The sequence below is a fragment of the Strongylocentrotus purpuratus genome, unplaced genomic scaffold (genome assembly GCF_000002235.5).
Source record: "Strongylocentrotus purpuratus isolate Spur 01 unplaced genomic scaffold, Spur_5.0 spur5_scaffold_9, whole genome shotgun sequence".
Lineage (NCBI taxonomy): Eukaryota > Metazoa > Echinodermata > Echinoidea > Camarodonta > Strongylocentrotidae > Strongylocentrotus > Strongylocentrotus purpuratus.
In genome coordinates this window covers 14797050-14819632 of record NW_022145615.1, presented here as the reverse complement: position 1 = coordinate 14819632, position 22583 = coordinate 14797050, and the positions used below count along the sequence as shown (strand labels likewise).

Genomic DNA, 22583 nt, shown 5'->3' with positions numbered 1-22583 from the left:
ATTTCTTGAAAATATTTTCTACTATAATCCCTGTTCATCAAAGTAAATCCCAGCCCAAGCAAATTCTTTCATTATATTTTAATACATACCGGTATTATAACTGATGATAAAAACCAAGTCAAGTTTTAATTGGAAGTTAGTAAGGAAATAATCCTTTCTTTTTTTACTTTGGTTCATGTCCATCAGAATGGTGTTGATTACAATGCTTCTGAAACCTTCATGTATAACAATAGCAAGAAAATTTCCACCAAAATAGAGTTGAAGGCATGTCATCAAACTTACCCTAGATGTATTCCCTGTACTGTTCAATAATTGTTTCATCATGTTGTGACATAAGCTGTAATGTACATGGATGATAAAATATTTATTACTCAATATCTTAAACATGATTTTTTCATGGCTCATGTCATACTACTTCTCTGCGAATATGAGTATGTAACAACCAATCAGATTCTGTCATGTATTTTGTATTGTAGTTTAATAACTTGATATAATGTGTTTACTTTTCAGAGGAGGAAGGAGAGACAGAGGATGTGGAGATGGCCAAGGGACCAGCAGGACTAGGTTTCAGTGTAGAGGGTGGGCGGGGCTCACCCAAGGGGGACCAGCCAATCACAATCAAGAAGATCTTCATAGGGGGTGTGGCCGACAGGAGTGGGCTGCTACATGTTGGTGATGAGATCGTAGAGGTGAATGGCAGAAGACTTTCAAACTTGACTCATTTTGAGGCATGGACCTTCTTGAAAGCCGTCCCTTCGGGTATGGTGAAGCTAAAGATCAAGAAACCATCAAAGAAGGGAGATGAGAAGGATGAGGGCAAGGACGGTGTCTTGTCAGAGGAGGTTTCGGCGAGCCTAGAATGAAGACTGTCAGGAAAGACTGTGAACAAGGTTGAAGAGTTTTCTCTGGTTGTCAGCTGCGGCAGTGTTAGTACGAGTCAACGAAGATCAATGATTTCATTGCCCTATATGGATCATACTCTAGCCCTAGATGAACACCATCCAAATTTCTCTAGAAATTGGCAAGATCGCTGCCCTTTTAATCTCAATAATGACTAAGCCTGAGTATTCTCAGGATAGTCGTCTTCAATCGCATATGATATCGTCTCTCTAGGGTGTAAACAAAAGGGCAGAATACTAGAATTACAAATGTGTGTGAAGCATTTCATGCTACTTGTAGATCTAGTATATGAGGAGTGTGATGGTGAGATTCTCTGTGAAGAAAAAAAAATCACATTTGGTCAAATGATGATCCAACTAAAAGAGAACAACTCAGTATAAACGGTGCTTATATACGTTTATTGTTACATCTCATGGGTCTTGAATAGGCTGAGTAAGGGTGAAGTGTTGCGGGCACAAGTGATGTGGTTGTGTAGATGATTGTTCTTAATAGCTAGGAGCAGGATTACAAGCCAGGATCAGAGTCAAACAAAATAGAACAAAAATCCTAGAGATTAGGAAGATTTTCTCTTTTTTTTTTATCCCCTTTCAGTTGGTATCTAATGAAAAACAAATTATTTCTGGCTTATATTTGCACAGAAATAAGATGAGGGTGTTCTTGAAAAAACACACATGGCAAATGAAGGCTTATGTATGTAATGGAGATATGGTCTTTATGGAATTAATTATGTCTGCATTAATAATTCAAGTGAATTTGGACCAATTTGGGCTAAGAACAATTTGTGATACATTCTTCCATTTTATTGGACCATCTAAAAGATACGAATTGAAGTGATGATTTCGGTAATTAAGAACAGAAATGTGCCCGTCAGAGATGGGATCCTATCATGTGCTAATCCTGTTCATATGTCTCCTGGCCTGCACAGAAGAAATCATGTTCCATGTTCTGTTATGGAAGAAGTTATGATGTATACAAACCATGCATCTAAAATTATGTGTGCATTGTATATAGCCGCAACAGCTCTTTATGCACTTCCCTTCCTTGTACCAGGGAGGTGGCCTCCCTGGTTGTACTAAGCAGTGAACAAATCCACTTCAGAGTTTTATATGACTGGTAATATGAAACTGATATATCAAAGGCAACAGTTTAATCACCACATGACCACAAGCCAATATGTATTGTTTACATACAGGCAACAAAGCTGTACATTTTGCCAAGAATTTACTAATAGGAAATTACAAGTAGGAAATTACATTTGACAGCTGTTGATGGTTTAGTATGTGGCATATAAGGGTAAAAGAAGTACTGAACTGGAAAATGAAATCAATTCCATACTTGAATGGACATTATTATTGGCACAAATCTGTAACAGTGGACATATGGTATTCATCCTTCAAGAATCCTCTTGTTTTTATTTTACTTTATTTTCACCATGATTTAGAAAACCCTAATTACATGGGAGTGTTGTTAGCAATGTGAATTATTCTCACACATTTAAATTATAAGCAGCAATACAGTATGACCCAGTAAGAAAGGAAATGAGATTGAGTAAGAGAATCACGGCGATCTACTGGAGTATGGGACTGCTTCCAAGCGGTATCATGGATGGCTGCACAAGCGAGGGCGGTAATTAATAGGAGGGTGCCATAACGAGATGCACAGGTTGAAACCATTAGACCAAATCTGCCAGTCTTTGTGTGGGTGGAAATTGTGACAGAAAGGACAAAACAGTGATTACCATGGTTGAGGAGATGTCTAAAACCGGTAATCATGATTCACTACATATGTTAATTGGATAAAAGTATCAGTTTACTTTTTCACAAGTTCATTTCTACCTTTGTATCTCCTACATACCTGTTTACATACCTGACAATTATTAACTCCCCATTACAAGAGTGCCAAAATGTAGGAATGCATTGAAAATAAAGACATTGATTACGATGGATATTACAGTTATAATTCTCATATACAAATGATTTCAAATTAACTGTGCTTCAGTGAGAAATGGCATGTATATGTGCAAGTCTAGGTGAAGAATTGTGGCGCGATCAGTAACATGTACTACATCTACATGACCCTCCACCGAATGGAAAATCACTTGGATCAAACTGTTGATTAATTTCTTTCATCGGTTCAATGTTTACTCTGTCTATTTGTCATTTAAGTTTTGTATGTTGGCATCAAAGGTGTTTTTTTAATTTAGTATTTCTGTTGAGTGAGCCCTGCTGTTGATGTTTTAATGACCCAGCCTGACAAACGCATGTAGATTGTTTACCTTGAATGGTGCAAATGTAATTGATTGTTTAATCTGGATATACTCCAACTATTGGAGATAGCTGTATGTGTATATTAGATTCATTTGGTATTTTGTATAGATTGGCTTTCATGTAGCATTGTATAGTGTACAGTGTATAGATAAACTATATATAGTAATATATATGGAGTGAGAATATGTATAAAATGGTATAATGTCCTGAATAAAAACAAGCAACTTTTGTATTGCTAGTTTCGCATGTGGCTTCCTATTAAAAATATGGTACTTGAAATTTTCTTTCAAGTTTGCCTTTAATCTTTAGTGCATGCAGTTTTCAGTCCATCGTAAAGATACACAAAAATTAATTTCATTTCATCCGCAGCAGATTGCTGAAATATGTAATTGGAAGGAGTTTTTACTCATCCTGAACTTGAATGGGCACAAGTCTTTCCCTTGCCGGGGACCAATAATATTATTTGATTGACATTTCATTCCAATCTTGATCCTATGATCATGTGCAAAAGAGTATGTGGACATGTATGTAGCTGCTTTGTTTTCTTCTAAAAGAGGTTTTGTAGGGTTTATTTTTTAGTGAGATAGTAAGAGGTAGCAAGATAATGCTACATATCTTTATTAAGAAAAAGTGCAATATATGAATTGTTTGATATTGATGTTTTCTGTGTGCTGCCATGTATTATTCAGATTCCTCAAAGAAGTATTATATTAAATGCATTATTTTTCCCCCTACCAATGTGATCATATTGCCCCAAGAAACAAGATAATTGTTGGATTTGTTCATTTATTTATTGATTGATTTGATTATGAAATGTTAGGAATTTCATTTAAATTTAGATTATTACTATATGTGCAAGCTGTGTAATTGTATGATTGAATTAATTTGATTATAATTAAATGTTACAAATCATAGTAATCTTGCCATATGCGATAGTATCCAGACAACTACACAAATATTATGACAACTTTTTGTGCATAAACACGGTAATCAAATTATGTGTAGTATTTTGCTTGTTTTTACATAATATAAAATGACATTGGAAGTAATAGATGACTGCCTTAGCAGTCAAATAATGAATCATCCTGTATCCAGTTATTATCACCAACTCACAATTGTATCAATTCTGTAATTTATGGGTATTTACAAACTTTTTTGTCAGCGTGGTTGTGTACCCCCTCCCCCTACATTTACATGTGCATGTCTAAGCTCTTATGTGATGCACACACTTCATACATGTTATTTTCTAGTGCTATAGAGTTGTTACATCATTTACATGTAACAAAATTGAAATATTGAACAACTCATAAGCCAGAAGTACATGTGTGTGGTTGGTAATATGACTCACATTGCAATGAAATTAGATATACAATTTCATGATTGAATCATATTCTAATTGGCTATGTATCAACCCCTTACAACTGTATAAGTTGATCATAACATTTTGATCAGTATGGATCATTCATTTTGTTCTGTCCTTACATTATTCTTTAATACTGTGTCAAGTATATTGAATTTATTTAGGCTGTCTTCCATGTGCACTGGCGACATATGGGCGATTTTCATGGTCAAGTGTGTTCATGCTTTGTATTACTTTGATCAACTCAACCAACTTCACATGACGAACTACAACAACCAAAAATTCTGTAAGATATTTCACTTTTTGTACAGTTCAAATACTATGACGAAGACTTTGAGACAATAAAACATATTTATCCAAATGACTTTTCTTCTTCAACTTGGTGTTTCTAATTGATTTCATGTAGATGCAAGTGGATGAGGAGCTTTGGTATAAAAACATCTGTGAGATTGATGGTGACTTTAATCTGTAGGGCATTTGTTGTGAATTTACAGGGAAAGTCTGACCTTATGCATGTATCAAGTTGGTTTTCATACAAGAAAAAAAATGAAATGGCAGGATTGGTGACCATTCGAGGTTATGAATTTTGAAGTTGTATTGACAACGTAAATTGGCAACTTTATAATTTAGATTTTAAAATAGCTCTCCATTTAGTAAAATACGGTATACATTTCTGGGGCTTCAATGGAACATTGTTCTGAGGCACATTTCTATTTTTCCAAAGGGAAAAAAAGTATGAATTTGTTAGTTCACAAATTGTATGTGATCATTTGAAACTTACATTTATGAACTTTTCTATCCTTATTTGGATTTTCATCAAATTTCCATTATTTTTTTTTTTTTTACAAAACCAACTAAAGCCAAGGTGGACTTCTCTTATTTTCAAGATTATCAATTTGACAAATATTTAGCGGAAATTGGAAATTCATAACAACAACATAAATTGTACATGCAGTGTGAAAATACAACAAAAGTGAAACATGGTAATAATTGTAGACCAAAGAAATTTGTTTTTACAGTTGATATACTTTAGATTAAAATATTTTATTGAAAACATCAGTAGATTTTACAATCATCCATTTCTCTCGATGGTACCATCACCTTGAAGTATGACAACATGTAATTACAGACATTATACAGAATAAGTGTAAAACAATATGCCCACCCATTTCACTGTTCATATACATTAGATCAAGATAATGCACACACATGCACTGTACTGTATAAACCTTCTTTTTGGCTGGCTACATGTAGCATTTTTAACAATCACTGGTTATTTTTAAATCCTCTACTATACATAATTAGAAAGCCTGATAACATTTAAAATGATAATGCTGAAGAGAGTATTTAACTCTTTATTTGGTATGGATGGAACACAGGAATATGTACTCTCTGTGTGTGTGACAAACGTTGACTGAGGCAGTCCAGTCTTTGTCCCATCAGTCAACCAAGGCAAAGAAGGAGTTAGAATAGGATACAGAATGTATACTCTCAAAATATTATCTTGGCATCTCTTTCTACAGTTTCAAGAGGATGGCCTCGGTATAAAAAAACGAAAAACCCCACTTACCAAAGCTGCTCAACACAACCCACAATACATCAAGATGATGCCCCTTATAAGACACTTTTCATCTTGGCATTTCACTAAGATTATCCATTCTTGCCTTGACAAGAACATCATTCACTTCCAAAGGTGGTGTAGATCTAGAAACAGCAAACTCCTCTCATGAAAGGATTACACTGGTTCAGCTCTTTAATGTCAAATGTCATAATCGTAGCATCATTTCGATAATTGGATGCAATTTGAACCCTACAGAGAATTAGAAAGCTGCTTTGTTAAATGTAGTCTTCCACCATCAAACACAATACTATTACTTGAGACCAACAATAAGGAGAGAAAAGGCTTTGTTGATAGATGCCTTAATCAATATACAGGACATTTAATCTTTACATGTTATCTTACATTTCATCAAGACAGAGTTATCAGCCACGATGTTTGTTTCACACATCAATATTTTGACAATCATTTTTTTCATTGCTGAATTAGGCACAAATAAATGACTATATATTTATCTAAAAACAATAAAATAAATAGGTACCTATGTACAGAAACTATTTTTTCCAGTATTTGTATTAAAATAAAGTAAATTAATAATGAAACAAAACCTGTGATAGGTTAAACTACTTGATACTTCCTCCTGTACATGAACATAAGAAGCTGTACACCTAAATATAGTATAACTATTAAATGCAGTGATACATGTAGTTACAAGCTCCTTCACATTTGTTATGGTACATTCAAGGGGTAAAGCTATTTCATTTTTTATATCTTTACAGCATATATGTATCTTAAATGCAGAAAATCCAGCCATTTGAAGTACAAAGTCAAACATGATCTAAACAGAGAATTGAAGAATTTAATAAAGTATTCATACTGGATTTTGACTTTAAAAATGCCACAACTTTTCATTGACAGAAACAAAACATACATTAAATAATAAAACAAAAACAAAAACATTTAAAAAAAAAGATATCAGGAAATCCCAGTACATCAACCAACACAAGACAGACAGACGGACAGACTTGTGAATCCTCAGATGTCATAAGGACCATGAGACCGACATGTCTGGCCTCATAAACCACCAAACAAGTATTAAAGGTGGCTTGCAAAACAAACATTGTCAGTCTTCTAGGCCGGTGGTATTGTGGGCTGAAGCCAAGGTTATAGAGTTCACACATATAATAAAATCACCTTCAGAGGGCAGCAAAGCTTTGTTTATTATCATGACAACATAGCTCTGTGTCAGAAAAAATGCTTGGTAAGTACTATAGGATTTAACACTGAATACATGTCAAATAAGAGATGGGGAAAAGATAAGAACAATATAATACACTACAACGATTGCATTTATTAAATGATGTTCATACATGTATGATGTACATATGCCTCTCATAGTGAGAACAATTTTTTACCGTACAATTTTTCTTCTTCAGGTGACACGCTTCTTCTTTTTGTCTTTAGAGAAATACATCTTTCAAGCCTCTCTCTCTTCAAGAATCTTTTATTACTAATGAGATTTTATTCATCATCAACTCAAAATACAAAACTAGTATCGCTGAGCTAGACATACAAAGAAAATTGTACTTAACATTTAAACAAAGGTTTATACAGCAGAATTACCACATCTGGAGTCAACAAGATATGACACTTAGGTCTTTCAGCTAAAATAAATTAGAACAAGTGGGGGGGGGGATTTATTCAGCATCTTGTTTATGAACTTAACTAATTCGCTAGCATGATTTTGTATAGTGATTGGTGTTTGTGGTCCCTGACCCAGCTACAGAAGCAAATCGTATAATTTGAACGGTTTACTGGAGAAGGCATTGAGGCCAGTGAAAAAAATATGTCAAATTGAAATTGACGCAAAGTTGTGTTCTTGGAAAAAAAATAATACCAATTTAGCCTAAAATACAAAATACTTAGGTAAAAACTCTTTCTAAACACTGAACATAATTTTAAGTTGGTGCAAAAGTATGCCTTTTGCACAAACTTTTGCTTATGTCAGGACTCGGCTGGCTCTCCCAAGAGGCTGGAGGCAGTATTCTGAAAACCAATCTTTGTTACGAGACCAAAACCATGAGCAATTTTAAAGATCAAAATACAAAATCAGAACCCAATACATCGCTCAATACTTATGCAGGCATCACTTTTTGTATGAATACGTAGGAATGAAGAGATGGGAATAAGTAGGCGCTGTTGATTGACTATTGGAAAGTCAGGAGTCGGGCCCTTCGATTTCCAGTACAATTAGGTTGCCTCGCATCACATGCACGCAGCTAAAAAGACAATGCAAACAAGTATATGCGCAGGGAAGAGAGGTGCACACTCTAATTTCCTATTGTACGCGTTTTGAAGTGCATTAAAGTTATATTGCATGCTCGTGCACATATAACGAAATGTTTAGTAACACCTTTTCCGCCAATAAGATGCTAGCTAACAAATACTGTATTTATGTTACAAAAATATTGCATGCTCAGGCATTCAATACAGCAAAATATATCTAACTCCAAATTCAGAATTTTGTGCCATCATATTTCATCAAGGCCTCAGGCCTCAGTCGAAATATAATGGCACAATTAGGTGGCGAGTATATTTTGTTGTATTGAATGCCTGAGTATGCAATATTTGTAGAATAAAGAATAACCCGATGGTATAAGCATATACATTTCTTATAACGCATGCAATAATTGTTAAATAACATTTGAGGTATTCCAGTCTCATGCCTTGATTTGCTTGTTTGGAGTCGGTATTTAGATCACATTCAGGTAGCCTTTGCATCGGATGCGTGTAGCTAGGACAATGGAGAAAATGGGTATACACAACTCAGTAAAGAGAGTTGCGCAGTCACTTTTGTATCTGTTTTGTCATGCATAATGGTTGTTCATGCATCTGCACACATTACAAAATGTACACATACATATACATGTATGTAAGTCAACATTCCCTAATTTACAAGCAAAAGAGTAACAAAATTTCTTCAATAACCACATAGATCCTATCCAATTTGCTAAGTGAAAAGGGGAAATATCCCCCATCTCCCCCCCCCCCCCCTCCCACAAAAAAGTGAAAACGAAAATACGTATTTATACGACCACAAAATCTAGAAGTAGATACAGAAAGAGAAATTAAAAGAAATAATGAGGATAAGAAACAAAGAAAAGTAACAAAGAAAAGCAGGAAATGCAAGAAAGAAGACATTGAAGGTAATGAGTAAAGGAACAGAAGAAAAGAAAAGAAGAACAATTAGTACCACAGGGAAAAAAAATAGAACAAACATAATACTGGTTATTTGTAAATAATTCAATGATAAAAATAAATCTGACTTTTAAAAAAAAGTGTACAGTCAAATCAAACCTAACAGGAAATTATTAAACTGAGCCAAGTAGAAACAAATAAGTACACATCTGTGACTCTCTTCTTTCTATTCAACAGGACTATTTACCGGGTGTATTAAAAAAATGTAAATGAAAAGATAGAACTGTATTAAACATTTTTCAAAACAATGATACTATATCCAACAACAAAAATGTTGTATAACATAAGAAAGCAACATTCTTATGAAAATTTCTGATTCTACATCATATATATAATATATTACTGTATTCAGAAGAACAAGTGGAATAAAATATTGTATGTACAAAATATCTGTTCTTCTTCACAAATGGTGGTCTGTTCACTTTCTTATCATTATTTCTAATGATTCTCTAAAGTGTACCAATCACCAATACATGCTTTATTCATGATTCAAGAGCTTCCATGTGGCTATAATGTGTTCAAAATATGAGCAACAAAGAGATAATGCAATTTAAATACATTACCAGTGAACGAATTTATGTCTTGTTGAGTAGACTAGTTAACATATGTGTACTCACGCTCGCATAGAATAGGGCACGCACAGGACCCAAGACAGACTTGGGTTCTGTGCATGCCCTATACCAGTGGTTTTATGTTATCCTTTTCTTTAACCAGCCCCCCCCCCCCCCCCAACCGTAAGAATATCTATAGAATACCAGGTAAACTATTTGAGGTTGATTTCATACATGCAACTATGCAAAAAAAAAATTAAAAAATCAGGTGATTGATACACTTTGAAGCTCTGCTCAGTCGCTACCACATCATAATGATTCATTGGCTTTCGCTTCTCACAGGGAATGGTCTACTACTTCAAAATAAAATTATAGTAAAATTATATATTTTCTGTGTGCTGGGTATTAAACTAAATTTTGGGCACACAATGGAAGTAAAAACAAAAAAGATTAATATAAGTTAAAGATATCTGTACATGTCAAAAATTGCTCAATGCCACGAGATAGAGGCTTAAAAAACATGAGGCGATTGTCATTTTCCAAAGTTCATAATTTTGGAGAAACAGATTTCTCATATCCCGATATTCCATACGTCAATAATGAAATAATCGTTTTTATTCTGAACATTTGGTAGATTGATTTAAGATTCATTATTCTGAAGTTTAGTACATCAAAAAAACTGAAACCTATTTTTATGACTATCATGATAGAACATGTAAATATTTTACCCTATAAATGAATTTCGCAAGTTGGTCTGCCTATGGCCGCAATGAAATGTTATTAATAAACCAATGCGATTCAATTTCTTTTGATTTTATTTGTAAATGAGTTGTAACAAGTCATTCACATCTGCAGTTGAGGTTACTCTTTCGCTCTCCCCTTTTTTTCAGTAATTGGAAGCCTATAGGATTCGCGTGCATTTAATTGCCAATACCTAAAATACACTTCTGTCATTAGAATGTTTAGTTTATACCAAATAATAACAATAAAGGAACCTAAAAACACAGATGTTTGGTAAGGAAGTCTGAAACACAACATTTTTCATAAAGCCTAAGCACATGTATCCGACCTTGCTTTGAGACAATGCTTGAATCCGAAGAGGACATGTGGCTGCTAAATATTTAGAGCTGTTTGGTCATCTCTCTAGCACGTATCTCTCTAGACCACTTGGTAAAGAACATGACCAAATCGGATGTTCTCCTGGACTGCATCCACTCAAGAAGAATGATAACTGGGTCACAAATCTTATGTTTTCTTCAAAAACATCATATTCATTTAGCTGGTGTCCATGTCTGCTTCATCTGTGTAGCGGTGAATGAAGAAGGAGTCTGTCACTCACTCCAGCTCAGTGTACAGTGAGCACAAACTACAAAGGAAGGCATTTGGACTGTAGTCATTGAATGAAGTCATCCATGCTCGCTGAATGGAGTTGAAGAAAGTAGTGGGTCTGTCTGTCACTTCAGCTAATACAAGTTAGTTCATGGTGTGAATAGAGGAAGGCACCTGATCACTTAATGAAAGCTGCTATGACAGCCCACATTAGGTCGTTACATCCTGGCTTCTGACTTTGTACCTCTGGGTCGGAGTCCAGCAAGGTCCTCACTCTCCCTGTGGCCACCTGAAAGATTTCCAATTTTAATTTATCAATTTTATAAAATACAAATATATCATATATGGAAATCGCATTATAAAGCCAGTGGCTTGCAATAAAACACAGCGATTCTCCTTAAAATCATAGTAATTAGAACAGCAAGATGGTCGTTATATAAGAGAGAAGACTGTCAAGATGGTTCCAATTCAAAAAATATAAATGAAAACATGTAATAATATGTAGATACACATGGCACAATTTTTTTTCTAATACATAGATATGTTTTAACAAGTTAAACAAAAATCAACAACAATTATTTTTTGTAAGTCCAAGCCTTAGAAATGGTAGAACATATACAAAGGAATGACGGAATGATGATGATACAAAAACAATGAAAAACATAGGAAAGATAGAAAATATAAAATAAAGAAATAAATAAGGAATACGCAAAGAACTGACGGACCAATGGAAAAGTATACAACAAAATCAATGATATTATGCCACAAAATTGTGCAGAAGTAGGAAGAAAAAACAAATCAACTATTTCAAACTCTTTTTTAACAGTCCATTGAAGCAATTAAAATTTATGATTTTAATTCCTTATTTTGAATCTTGGTGATTTCAACCAATTTGAATCATAATAATTTAAATTGCGCCAACCCTGCACAAGAGAGTCTTGCAGGTAAACATTAAAATTTATGGCGGATGGCATTTAGATCCCTCTGTCTCACATCCACCTATGGTGAAAACTAGATAGCAAGACATGTACACCACTCTCACCTCATAATCCTCATCTGATAATGGAGCAAAAGCATTTTCCAGGACGTCTGAAGAATGAGCAAGGTATAGTAAGGAAAGCATTCGTCTCTCGAACCTGGCAGGGTCGTTAGGCCACCGGTTCAACACTGACTCCTGGACTTTCTTGATGATGCGCTGCTTGATTGTAGTGTCTGTTACAGGATGCGTGGTCATGTCAAAGAGAACAAAGTTTTGTTTCTCTGTGGTCAGCACACCTTTGTCCACCAGATTCTTGGCCAGTCGTTCTCTGACATTTCGCAGCTGGTATCGGAGTTTCATTGGATTCCATGTTTCCCCTTAAAGTAAGAAAAAAATTGAAATAGCTAATGAATTAGATACATATCTTTGGCAGTAAATAAAAGGTAATGACTAAAAATTGATTTTCACAGAAATCAAACAAAAGTCACATAGCAATGGTGATCATAAATTTGCAATCATGAAAACGACCACATGACCAAAACCTTTTGAGAAGAAAAACAAATATTTTGAAAGAAAAACATACTTTTCAGGTAATTAAAGGGACTTGGTAACATTGTTCAGATGAGAGATAGTGGTTCTAAGGTAGTGACTTCAATGCTAGATGTACAATTAAAGATAATCTGAACATTTGAGTGAAAACGGACCATTATTCATAGTACAAATTGGGAAAAACAGATCTGATAGATTCCTTAATTCTCCCAACTAGGTCTAGATCTAGATCTATAGAACAATTGTATTACATTTTAGGTGAATGGAAATCTCACAAAGCAATAAAATGGTTCTACATTCCATTTCAGACATTTAAGTGTTGACAGATTTTTTATAGCCTGTTTTATGTCTTTTTTTCATGGAAAAACGGTTGGGAAAATTAAAAAATGGTTGGGATAATTTACTGTTAATCACTGTTAGAGGATGCCTCACATCGACGCCTTCAAAGAAAACCATAGATTTCTTCGTGGTTTGAGAATTTTTTCAGGATATTTTGCCTGTCAGAGGGTTAGTACAGTAGAAGGAATATAGTAAGTAAATAATATAGTATACAAATTAAGCAATTTTTTCATCAGCCTTCAACAATGTTACCAAGTCACTTTAACATTAGTCCTAAATTAAAGAATACAAATGAAATGTGCCATAAAATTTCACCTAGTTCAATTCTAGCCAAGTTTTATGACTGTAGAGAGTCGATGCAGTATACTATTGCCCCGACCAGTTTTTGGCAATCGAGAACCCATTATGATGGAGGACTTAAAATACTGAATGGACTCTGTAAATAATTATTTCACTTACCACTAAGGAGTTCAATCCAGGTGGGCACTGTCTCTGGTTGATCTGTTTCTTTTATAAGTTTGAGTGCCTCGTCTAGTAGGACATCACCGGTTGGAGCATCATTGAGCAGTATAACTTTCCTATTGAGTAGGCTGCGCCTCCTCATACCAGTCTTTTCTAGTTCTACTCTCCCTCGCAACCCCAGTTCTATTAGCATACACCCCCTTAAACCTGATGATATACAGTCATTCCAGAATGATGTGTAACCCTAGAACAGAGAAAGAGAGAGAAACACATGCACATATATTATCAAACTTCAATTAAAGAGCATACATGGATATTAAAAAACAGTATACCATCCAAGGCTATACCTAATCTGCATTGGGTATAGAAAGATGTGCATTCAAGGTAAATTTAAAGGGGAATTTATATGACGGTTGGTGTTGGTGTTGTTGTTGTTAGTGTTAAGAGCAGGGTCTTGGTCTTTGTCTTTGTAAGGGCTCTAAAATTTAGGGATGCGAAGAATAAGTCAAGCTTCGTGGTACCAAGTAAGGATGCGACGAGTACTCAAATACTCGAGTACTTGCACTGTTGACAACTACTTGAGTACAATTTCTCGTACTCTAATACACAGCCGCCATTTTTTTTGGTGAAAAATTATGCCCCTCCACCTGGCACTGTGCCAGCCGGCTGACACTCAGCCATGCCCAAAAGCACCAGCATGGTACCAAGAGTAAACATGTTTCCCAGCTCAATCATACACAGGGTGTCACTGTTAACTCACCACTTAGAAACTACTACTAAACTACATGTAGCTGCCAATGTCCAGATTTCTGTTTGAGGATAATTTGTCTGTCATCTTTAGTATTAAAAACAACATTGTTGTACTATTATTTGTGAGGAGTTCACAAGCACAAATCGGGGCCTTCAATTGCAACTCATCATAAAATTGTGTGGGTTTCGCAGAAGGATCTGGGGTGTCTCCTATGACTTTGGCAAAAAAATTAATAAATTGAGCAGCGCCATCTCTTGGCGACTGTTGGCGTAAACATGATTTATCGTGGCAAGGAGTTATGAGTGCTGTGCAGTATGGCCTAAAATCACCAAAAATAAAAAGGCTAGGTATTTATGTATTGGTTTTACACATTTTTTTTCTTCCTACCATGTCTAAAAATATAGGGGTCTGTAAAAAAAATATATACAAAAATTAAAAAAAAGTTTTAACAAATAACAAGTAAAAAAAAAAAATCTTCTTTGTTTTAATCATTCTAACACTTTCTCTTTCTGTCTTTCCTTATGTTATTCTTTGTTTCTTCCATCACATTCTCTTATGTTGTTCTTTCTTTTAATCATTCTATCACTTTCTCTTATGATATTCTTATGTTTAATCATTCTATCACTTTCTCTTTCTGTCTTTCCTTATGTTATTCTTTATTCCTTCCTTTTATCACATTCTCTAATGTTATTCTTTGTTTTTATCATTCTATCACTTTCTCTTTCTGTCTTTCCTTGTTATTCTTTGTTTCTTCCTTCTATCATGATCATCTTCTCTCATGTTATTTTTGTTTACATAATAGATTACGAACTCGGCAATCTTCAAATGCCATAGAGAATAAAGATACAGTAAAGTAAGAATTTCCAGATGGAGAACAACAAAAAGAGGATCCAGTCTGGTGGAATATGATTATAAACAGAAAACGAGTGGATGACATGAACAAATACTTAGCTTTGTCTTTGATTTCCGTAGCAAACGCAGTTAATTGTATATTATTGCGACCTATGCTCAAAACAATGGCCGACAGTCGGCCGTAAACAATTCCAGAAAGCGCGCGCCGAAGTTGACCTATACTTCTAGGGTGAAACTGCGTAGTGTGATGCTCAGTGGCTGGGCTCGAAATGAGCTAGAATCAGCGTTGATGAAAAATCGTTTGAACGCTCTCCCGCAGTAACTGTGTTTTGTAACAGCGTTTTGATTTGTGATTTGTGATTCTAGCTTTAAAAATTGCTTGAACACATGCACCCTGTCCCTTACCTAAGTAGTACTACTACTAGGCCTAGAATCTACTAGTAGTAGGGTGTCTGATCGCGCACCCGATGTTGTGTGCTAAAATTCTTCCCATAGAGATTACATGTATCCCTATGCAGCCTACGTGCATTGCGCGACCATGCAAAAAAAGTCAAATTTTTTTTTTTCAATTCGAGATTCAAACCTTTATCTATTGTGATCCTGAAGGTGATACTCAATAAATGAGGTGTCATATGAAAGAGCAGGTGAATTCCAATATTTCCAAACGGGCGTAGCCCCCGAAATTCTAAAAATATCTTGGCCAAAACAGCAATTTAAACATTGTGTCCTGGCTAACTCTGAGGTTTGTCACTTTTGAGATATGACGCCCCGATCGATAAGTAGTCCCAGTCCTAAGGAACAATTCTATGTGCTTATATTTTCGCTAGCCCCCAGGGATCACAACTGATAACAGTTTAAAAATACCCTTCTCGTTATTTGGTGGATCAGCTAATTAGGGGGCGTGCGCTCCGCTCAGTCCAAACCATGGTTACATCGCATAACATCTCCGCGTACGAACAAAACCCCAAATTCAATTACACATTATAGTGAATGAAAGTATGGGTGGCCGTTCGCAGCATAGAACCCGGAAGTGAATACACATTGTAGTCAATGGCAATATCACGTTGTCTCCGCGATATTGCCATTGACTACAACGTGTATTCACTTCCGGGTTCTATGACGCGAACAGCCACCCATACTAGTCAATGGCACATATCGCGGAGACAGCGTGGCTCAAGCATTCGCGCATTGGCTTAGCAACATGCGTACTATATGCATACGCTTGCATATCGCGCGATACGGCTGTTTGTCTGAATTTAGCAGAACAACATCACTCTGCGTGGACGTCTTTTTCGTCGATTTTGACCAAAATGATATGAATATACCAGTGTTTTGGAGGGGCTGTAACTTTTGATAGAAACATCGGTGAGACATGAAATTTGAAATGTATTATTCTGATAACATTTTTTATTCAAATATCAAACAAAAATGGTGAAAAACGATCCCAAATTGAAAATTGAAAAATCGTTCAGACACCCTACTAGTAGTAGGCCTAGTAGAGTCTAGTCTAAGTCTACTCAAATTGGCAACTTTTATCGGAGTCAAGCTAACTCGGACCAGGGGACAACTCGGCCCAGCTGTAAAAACAGTCATTTTTTGCATGTTTAGGTTTAGGTTTAGGTTTAGGATTAGGATTAGGATTAGGGTTAGGGTTAGGGTTAGGGTTAGAGTTAGGGTTAGAGTTAGGGTAAAATGACAAAAAATGACCCTTTTTGCAGCTGGGCCGAGTTGTCCCCTGGTCCGAGTTAGCCCGGATCCAAACTGAAAATAAAACTGACTGAACATGTTGAAATTAAAAAAAGACACTAAAAATTATCTAAAAAGTAAAATAGTCTAGGTCTACCTTCCTGATGGCTTGATGCAGAATAACTAGACTATCATGACTATAGGAATAACGATGCACGTCTGCGTGAAGTTATCTACCGCAATGAATGAGGATATGAGACGTAAGGGATCCGGGCTAACTCGGACCAGGGGACAACTCGGCCCAGCTGATAATTTTTAGTGTCTTTTTTTAATTTCAACATGTTCAGTCAGTTTTATTTTCAGTTTTATTTACAAAATTAACTCTTTTTAAAGTATTATTAAGATGTTAACTGGTTATGGAAGCAATGACTAATGTGGGCAGAAATTGTAGAATTACCACCGTATATTTTATACCTTACCTCTCTATCTTTTAGACCCAATAATAAAACTTCTTCCATCAGCGTTAGTCTCGTTTCCTTTGACTCGCCATCATCCTCTTCTTCGTGATGATACGTGTCTTCGTCCGCTTCATTACTTGCTTTTCCCCCTTCAGCTCCTTTCGCTGAAGTAGCTTGATGCCTTTGAACTAGAGTGCTACCTCTTTGCGTCAAGGAACTCATGATAGAATGTCAAATATTTTAACACAGTGACTTATCTTTGAACAAATAATAGTTAAATGATTCTGCTTTTCGTGGGAAAACAACACAGCCACAGGCTAGCTTTCCAAAATGGCTACGTCTATGGATAATGACGTCAAATCACTGAACGAAATTCAACGACAGATGGCGTTTCGAATCTGGGATCTGATGGGATCAGATTATCCAGGATCAGAGGAATTGCCACCGAATATAGACCCAAATTTAGTGCACTTAAAGACCGTCAATACTACTGGGCCAGAAGGGATTAGACCACCCAGCCAGGTCACTGACAGGTGGCTATCTCATCAACTCAGCTCTCAACTAACATAAGAAAAACAGGATCATGGGGGACCAACAGGCACCGATTGGGGAAGTTTTCTTTACAGAGGGAGCAAGTAGCTACAAGTAGGACAGTGGGGCTTCAAATTTCATTTTAAAGAAAATCTACGTCTATTTGTTTAGCAACTTTGACAATAATTGTATCGACTTTTCGACAGATATTGGTATGCCTCACACATTTCAATAGACCATTTTCGTTATGTAATCAATTTTCATTCACAACGGTGTATTGAAATAGTCAGAACGCGAATTCGCATACATTAATAGATATAGGAACACATAACGGTGGGGGGGGGGGGGGATGTAGAGGCCACCAATTACCGACAAATATATTAATCCCAATGTCTACAAATCTAACCCTATAAACCCGGGGCCAGGAGCTAAATTATATGTCAGTTCCTCCCCCCCCCCCTCCCTCCCCGCCCTCCAGCGCGAAGCGCGAAAGCTTTGACATTTCATTAAATTATTAGAGAAAGAAGACGATTCGTTGTACTGTTTTCGACTCTTAATCCTTGTCTGAATTCATCCCCCCCCCCTCCCGCGCAAAGCGCGAAAGTTTGCCGTTTCATTAAATTATAAGAGAAAAAACAACCGTTCTCTGGCTCTTAATCCTTGCCCGGCCCCCACTCAGTGTTATTTAGGGTACGCATATGCGTGTTCCCTCCTTTTGAAAACACCCCCTAAGTCCGGTGTGTAAAGTCTATGTAGTGTAATGTTCGAGCCGGACTTTGGTGCGTGAAAAGTACCCCTTTACCGGACATTTTGGTAACACGCATGCGGTCATTCCGACCCCGGAGTGGGGGGGGGGGGGGGTGGGGGCCGGGAATCCTTGTCTAAATTCAGTTTTCCTCTCCCGCGTGAGGCGCGGAAGCTTTGACTTTTCATTAAATTATTACTCTTAATCCTTGTCTGAGTTGAGTGCCCCCCCCCCCCCCCCACTCCCCCCTCCCCCGCTTATGCTTTTTTATTAAATTATTAGAGAAAGAAGACGCTTCGTTGTATCACGGTTTTCGATTACCCCCCCCCCCCCTCCCGCGCAAAACTCTCTCTCTCTCTCTCTCTCTCTCTCTCTCTTCTCTCTTTCTTTCTTTTCTTTATTCTCCTTTCTTTCCTCTCCTTCCTCTTTTTCTTTTTTCTCTTTCTTTCTTCTCTTCTCTTCCTTTCTTTCATATCTTTTCTTTCCCTTTCCCTCTCATTTTTCCCCTCTCCCTTTTCTCATTTTCCCCGACAGCAGAGCAAATTTACCGACAATATCATGACAGGTGGGTGGGGGTGTCGCACCCCCACACCACCCTTTAGCGACACCCCTGCCCTCATCTCCGGTGTGTATAAGTCAATTCGGGCCGGACTTGTTGCGTGAAAAGTATCCCTTTACCGGAGATGTTGTGAACACGAATGCGGTCCCTCCGACCCGAAGTTACTCCTTTTCACTTCAGATAAGTGCCCCTTCACCTCCGAAAAATGCCCCTATTCAAATCTGAGAGATACTTGTTTTACTTTGACAAGTGCCCCTTCCCCTCCTGATAAATGCTCTTTTCATCTATGATGAGTGTCCCTTTTCACCTCTCATAACTGCCCCTTTTTTCTCAAGTGCCCTGTTTATTTTAACATATGCCTCTTTTTCTTTTGAATAAGAGCCACTTCCTCCTTTTTTTAAAAATAAAAGTCCCCTTTCACTTTCGATAAATGCCCATATTGTGCCCCTTTTCTTTCACAATTTCCTTTTCACCTCTGATAATGATCCTTTTGTACTTTGACACGTGCATGCTCCTTTTCTTTTTTAATAAGTGTCTATTTATCCTTTTAAATATGCTTCTATAAGCGCACTCCTGAAATTTTAAGCGACTAAGAGCAATTTTCCACCAAAGCTCGCTCGCATTTATAGTTGATATAATTATGTTACTTCTACCGTTATGCGAATAATAACAATAATATTAAAGAGCTGGATTCATAAACCGCTTAATACGGAATACCGTCTCTAGGCGTGTGTACATCTATTACAACACACGGTCATCGGATTCATTCATGCACAATGTGCACCATCTCCACTCCGTGTGGAGTATTTCTATATAATGGCCATCGTAAGGGCATAGGCAATAATACTAACCCAAATGCTTTCGTCAGCCTAATGTGGAGCTTAACACTTCATTACGACACTTATGTGCTTATGACCCCATCAGGGTTGGGTTTTTTCCTTTTTATTATAAGAAGTAATTTTGTGCACTGCGACCTCACAATTTTTTTTAATTTTCCTCGCTCGCTAATGCATTTTCAGACCAACCGGCGAAGTATGATGATTATAGGTATTACAAAGTTTTGGTATTGGGTCATGAATTTGGTTCAAATGAACATATTGGAAGCATATGCGTTCCTACAATATTCAGTGATCGTTGTCGTGGTTGAAATTGAGTCTAAAGTGTTATGAAATTGTAAATAATAAACTCTTTATGTTGTATAGCTCCCTCTCAAGGTCAAGATATTGATTTAGCAATGAAACAATGTTTCTTGACTAAAACCGACAGATTAGCTATTCTTGTTTAGATATTATATATCACAACTACATATTCTGAGATTTCCATGGTCGCAGCTACCATTGTACGGCCGTAGGCGCTATTTGAAATTTCTCAAAATTTACCGGGAGCACCGGTAAATGTTTATATTTAATTTTTCTCGAAAGCAGAAGTGTTTTAGGGGCTCATTTTTGTAGTGCTTATAATACATCCACAGAGGCATCCAAATATATCAAAATTGTAAAGAATCACCACCCACCCAATTTTCAAAATTTCCAAAAATGACTTTGTATTACCTTTAAGCAATATCTTGTTTGGTGCATAACAAGAAACAAAATTGAAATCATCCCTGATAATATAATCACAATGTATAGGGGTATACCAATATCTAAAAGAATGTATATATTCGCTTTGAGATTTCCCTTTGAAGGTGCCATTGTTGGTGCCCCACCCCCCCCCCCCCCCCACTTTGGAAGTCGCTCCGCCGCCCCTGAATATACCCCATCAATCGCGGTCGCATAATTTTACAATGCATAATAATAGTTAAAATTTGTATTCATTTTCTCAATTTTCTCTATCTCTCTTTAGCGTATTTTTCTGCCCCCCCCCCCTCAAGGGGCATAGTTAATATGTTCTACCGTGAGAGAGGCATCTGTTCACTTCGATGCGACGCTTTTTTTTAAGGGGTTTTGTAAGGGGTCATTTATAAAAGCCAGATTTGACTTGTAGGTATGGGGGGGGGGGGGGGGGGCTGCAATGATGAACAAAGCATACAAAACAGATGCAGTCATATAATATATATCAAATAAAAGGAATGTGTTTTTCCATGAATGATGATAAATGATAAAAGATATTAAAAGGGGGTGATTGTACCTTATGATATTTATCTGCTTATTGTGCTACAGGAGATGCATGATTTTGTTAACTATAATTTATTCTTTATTCTTTTAATTTTCCAGGAACATAACTATCACATGACAAAATACATAAACTATGAAAACATACATACATAACGATAATATTAATAATAATAATAAAGAACAACTACAACAACAATTAATGCCCACGTACTGCCAAATGGAAATGAGCAATTTCTTAATAAGATTGTTGCAGGAGGGGCACTCTCCATGATTTTGGAGAAAAAAGTGGGGTGCATCAGCCTTCCCCTGGTTTTGCTGCTGCTGAGTGACAATATTTATGAAATCTTAACTTTTGATAACCAGTCAGGATGGTATGGGTGTGTCTGAGAGAACAGATGAAAAAAATAGGTATGATTAGCTTATGAAATCAATTAAAAAAGAATATATGGTCTAATTAGTACGTACCGGTGTATAACAAACTGAACCCCTTCCCAAGGATATAGTTTATTCGAATATGTTCTATTACAAGAATGCTATCCGAATATGCCTCTTGATTAATCAGTATAGGGTGAAAATATGTGAGGTATTGCCATTGTAACGGATCAATCAATATACACATTAACAAATAAATAACAAATATAGCAAAGATAACAGCACGATATGACAAATAATTATAAGTGTCTTATTTGAAGAAACACCGTTACATACTACTCTGCAAGTGAATTTTTGAAAGTAGAATTTGGTTCTCAAGCGTATATCGAACGCTTCTGACAAATCCATGAATACACCTACATGTTCTGTATTTGCAATAGCATTCGTTATTTATCATATAATTGTACTAAAGCTAGATCGGTTGAATGTTTTTCCTTGAAACCGTATTGATTTAAACTTAGCAATTGAAATATATCTTTTGAAAACCCGGTAAAAACCTATATAAAGCCTTTTGCCAATAATCTCCCCTATATGAGTTTAAGTATGCTAATTGGAATAATGGGAATGGACCTGTAATTAATAAATTAATGTGTATTATCTTTTTAAAATACAGGATTTCCCTAGGCTTGTGGGAACTCGGAACATTCCCCGTTGTTTATACTATTAATAATAATAGATAGATGGAAAATGTGAGTTAGAGGAGATAATAAAATGTATAGAGGGAAGCACTAATTTTAGCGCGACCCTGTGATTTGCTTGATTTCAGATTTTTTTTTAGTGGTTATATTTGGATTTTTTGGACTAAAAAATGATGAATTTGTAGGTTCAGGAATAAATATAGTGACATTTTTATTCGATTTATTAAGTTTATTATGGTTAAATTATGGGCATTTGTTTACAAAA

General features: G+C 36.1%; 2 protein-coding genes across 4 annotated transcripts in view; one reads left to right on the top strand and one right to left on the bottom strand.

Moving 5' to 3' along the window:
* The window catches only part of LOC579286, a 148148-nt gene extending 143257 nt beyond the window's left edge, over nucleotides 1-4891 (top strand). For all 3 annotated transcript variants that reach the window (XM_030976578.1, XM_030976577.1, XM_030976576.1), the window contains one exon: nucleotides 511-4891. In XM_030976578.1, the coding sequence (XP_030832438.1) occupies nucleotides 511-863 (353 nt within the window). In that variant the 3' untranslated portion in view covers nucleotides 864-4891. The remainder of the gene's footprint in view (nucleotides 1-510) is intronic.
* A 5268-nt stretch (nucleotides 4892-10159) lies between these two features.
* Nucleotides 10160-17665, bottom strand: LOC579225 (Golgi phosphoprotein 3). Its single transcript, XM_779353.5, has 4 exons — nucleotides 17321-17665; nucleotides 13550-13796; nucleotides 12266-12579; nucleotides 10160-11512 (listed from the first exon to the last, which is right to left on the bottom strand). The coding sequence occupies exons 1-4, from the start codon at nucleotides 17519-17521 to the stop codon at nucleotides 11402-11404; spliced, it is 873 nt and encodes a 290-aa protein (XP_784446.1). The 5' UTR covers nucleotides 17522-17665; the 3' UTR covers nucleotides 10160-11401.
* Between the last annotated feature and the right edge of the window lie 4918 nt (nucleotides 17666-22583).

Excerpts from the sequence above, each read along its gene's own strand:
- LOC579225 (XM_779353.5), bottom strand. The coding sequence starts at position 17,521 with ATGAGTTCCTTGACGCAAAGAGGTAGCACTCTAGTTCAAAGGCATCAA. Across the intron at positions 12,580-13,549 it reads CTGGATTGAACTCCTTAGTG|GGGAAACATGGAATCCAATG; the intron begins GTAAGTGAAATA and ends TCTTACTTTAAG. Across the intron at positions 11,513-12,265 it reads TATCAGATGAGGATTATGAG|GTGGCCACAGGGAGAGTGAG; the intron begins GTGAGAGTGGTG and ends GAAATCTTTCAG.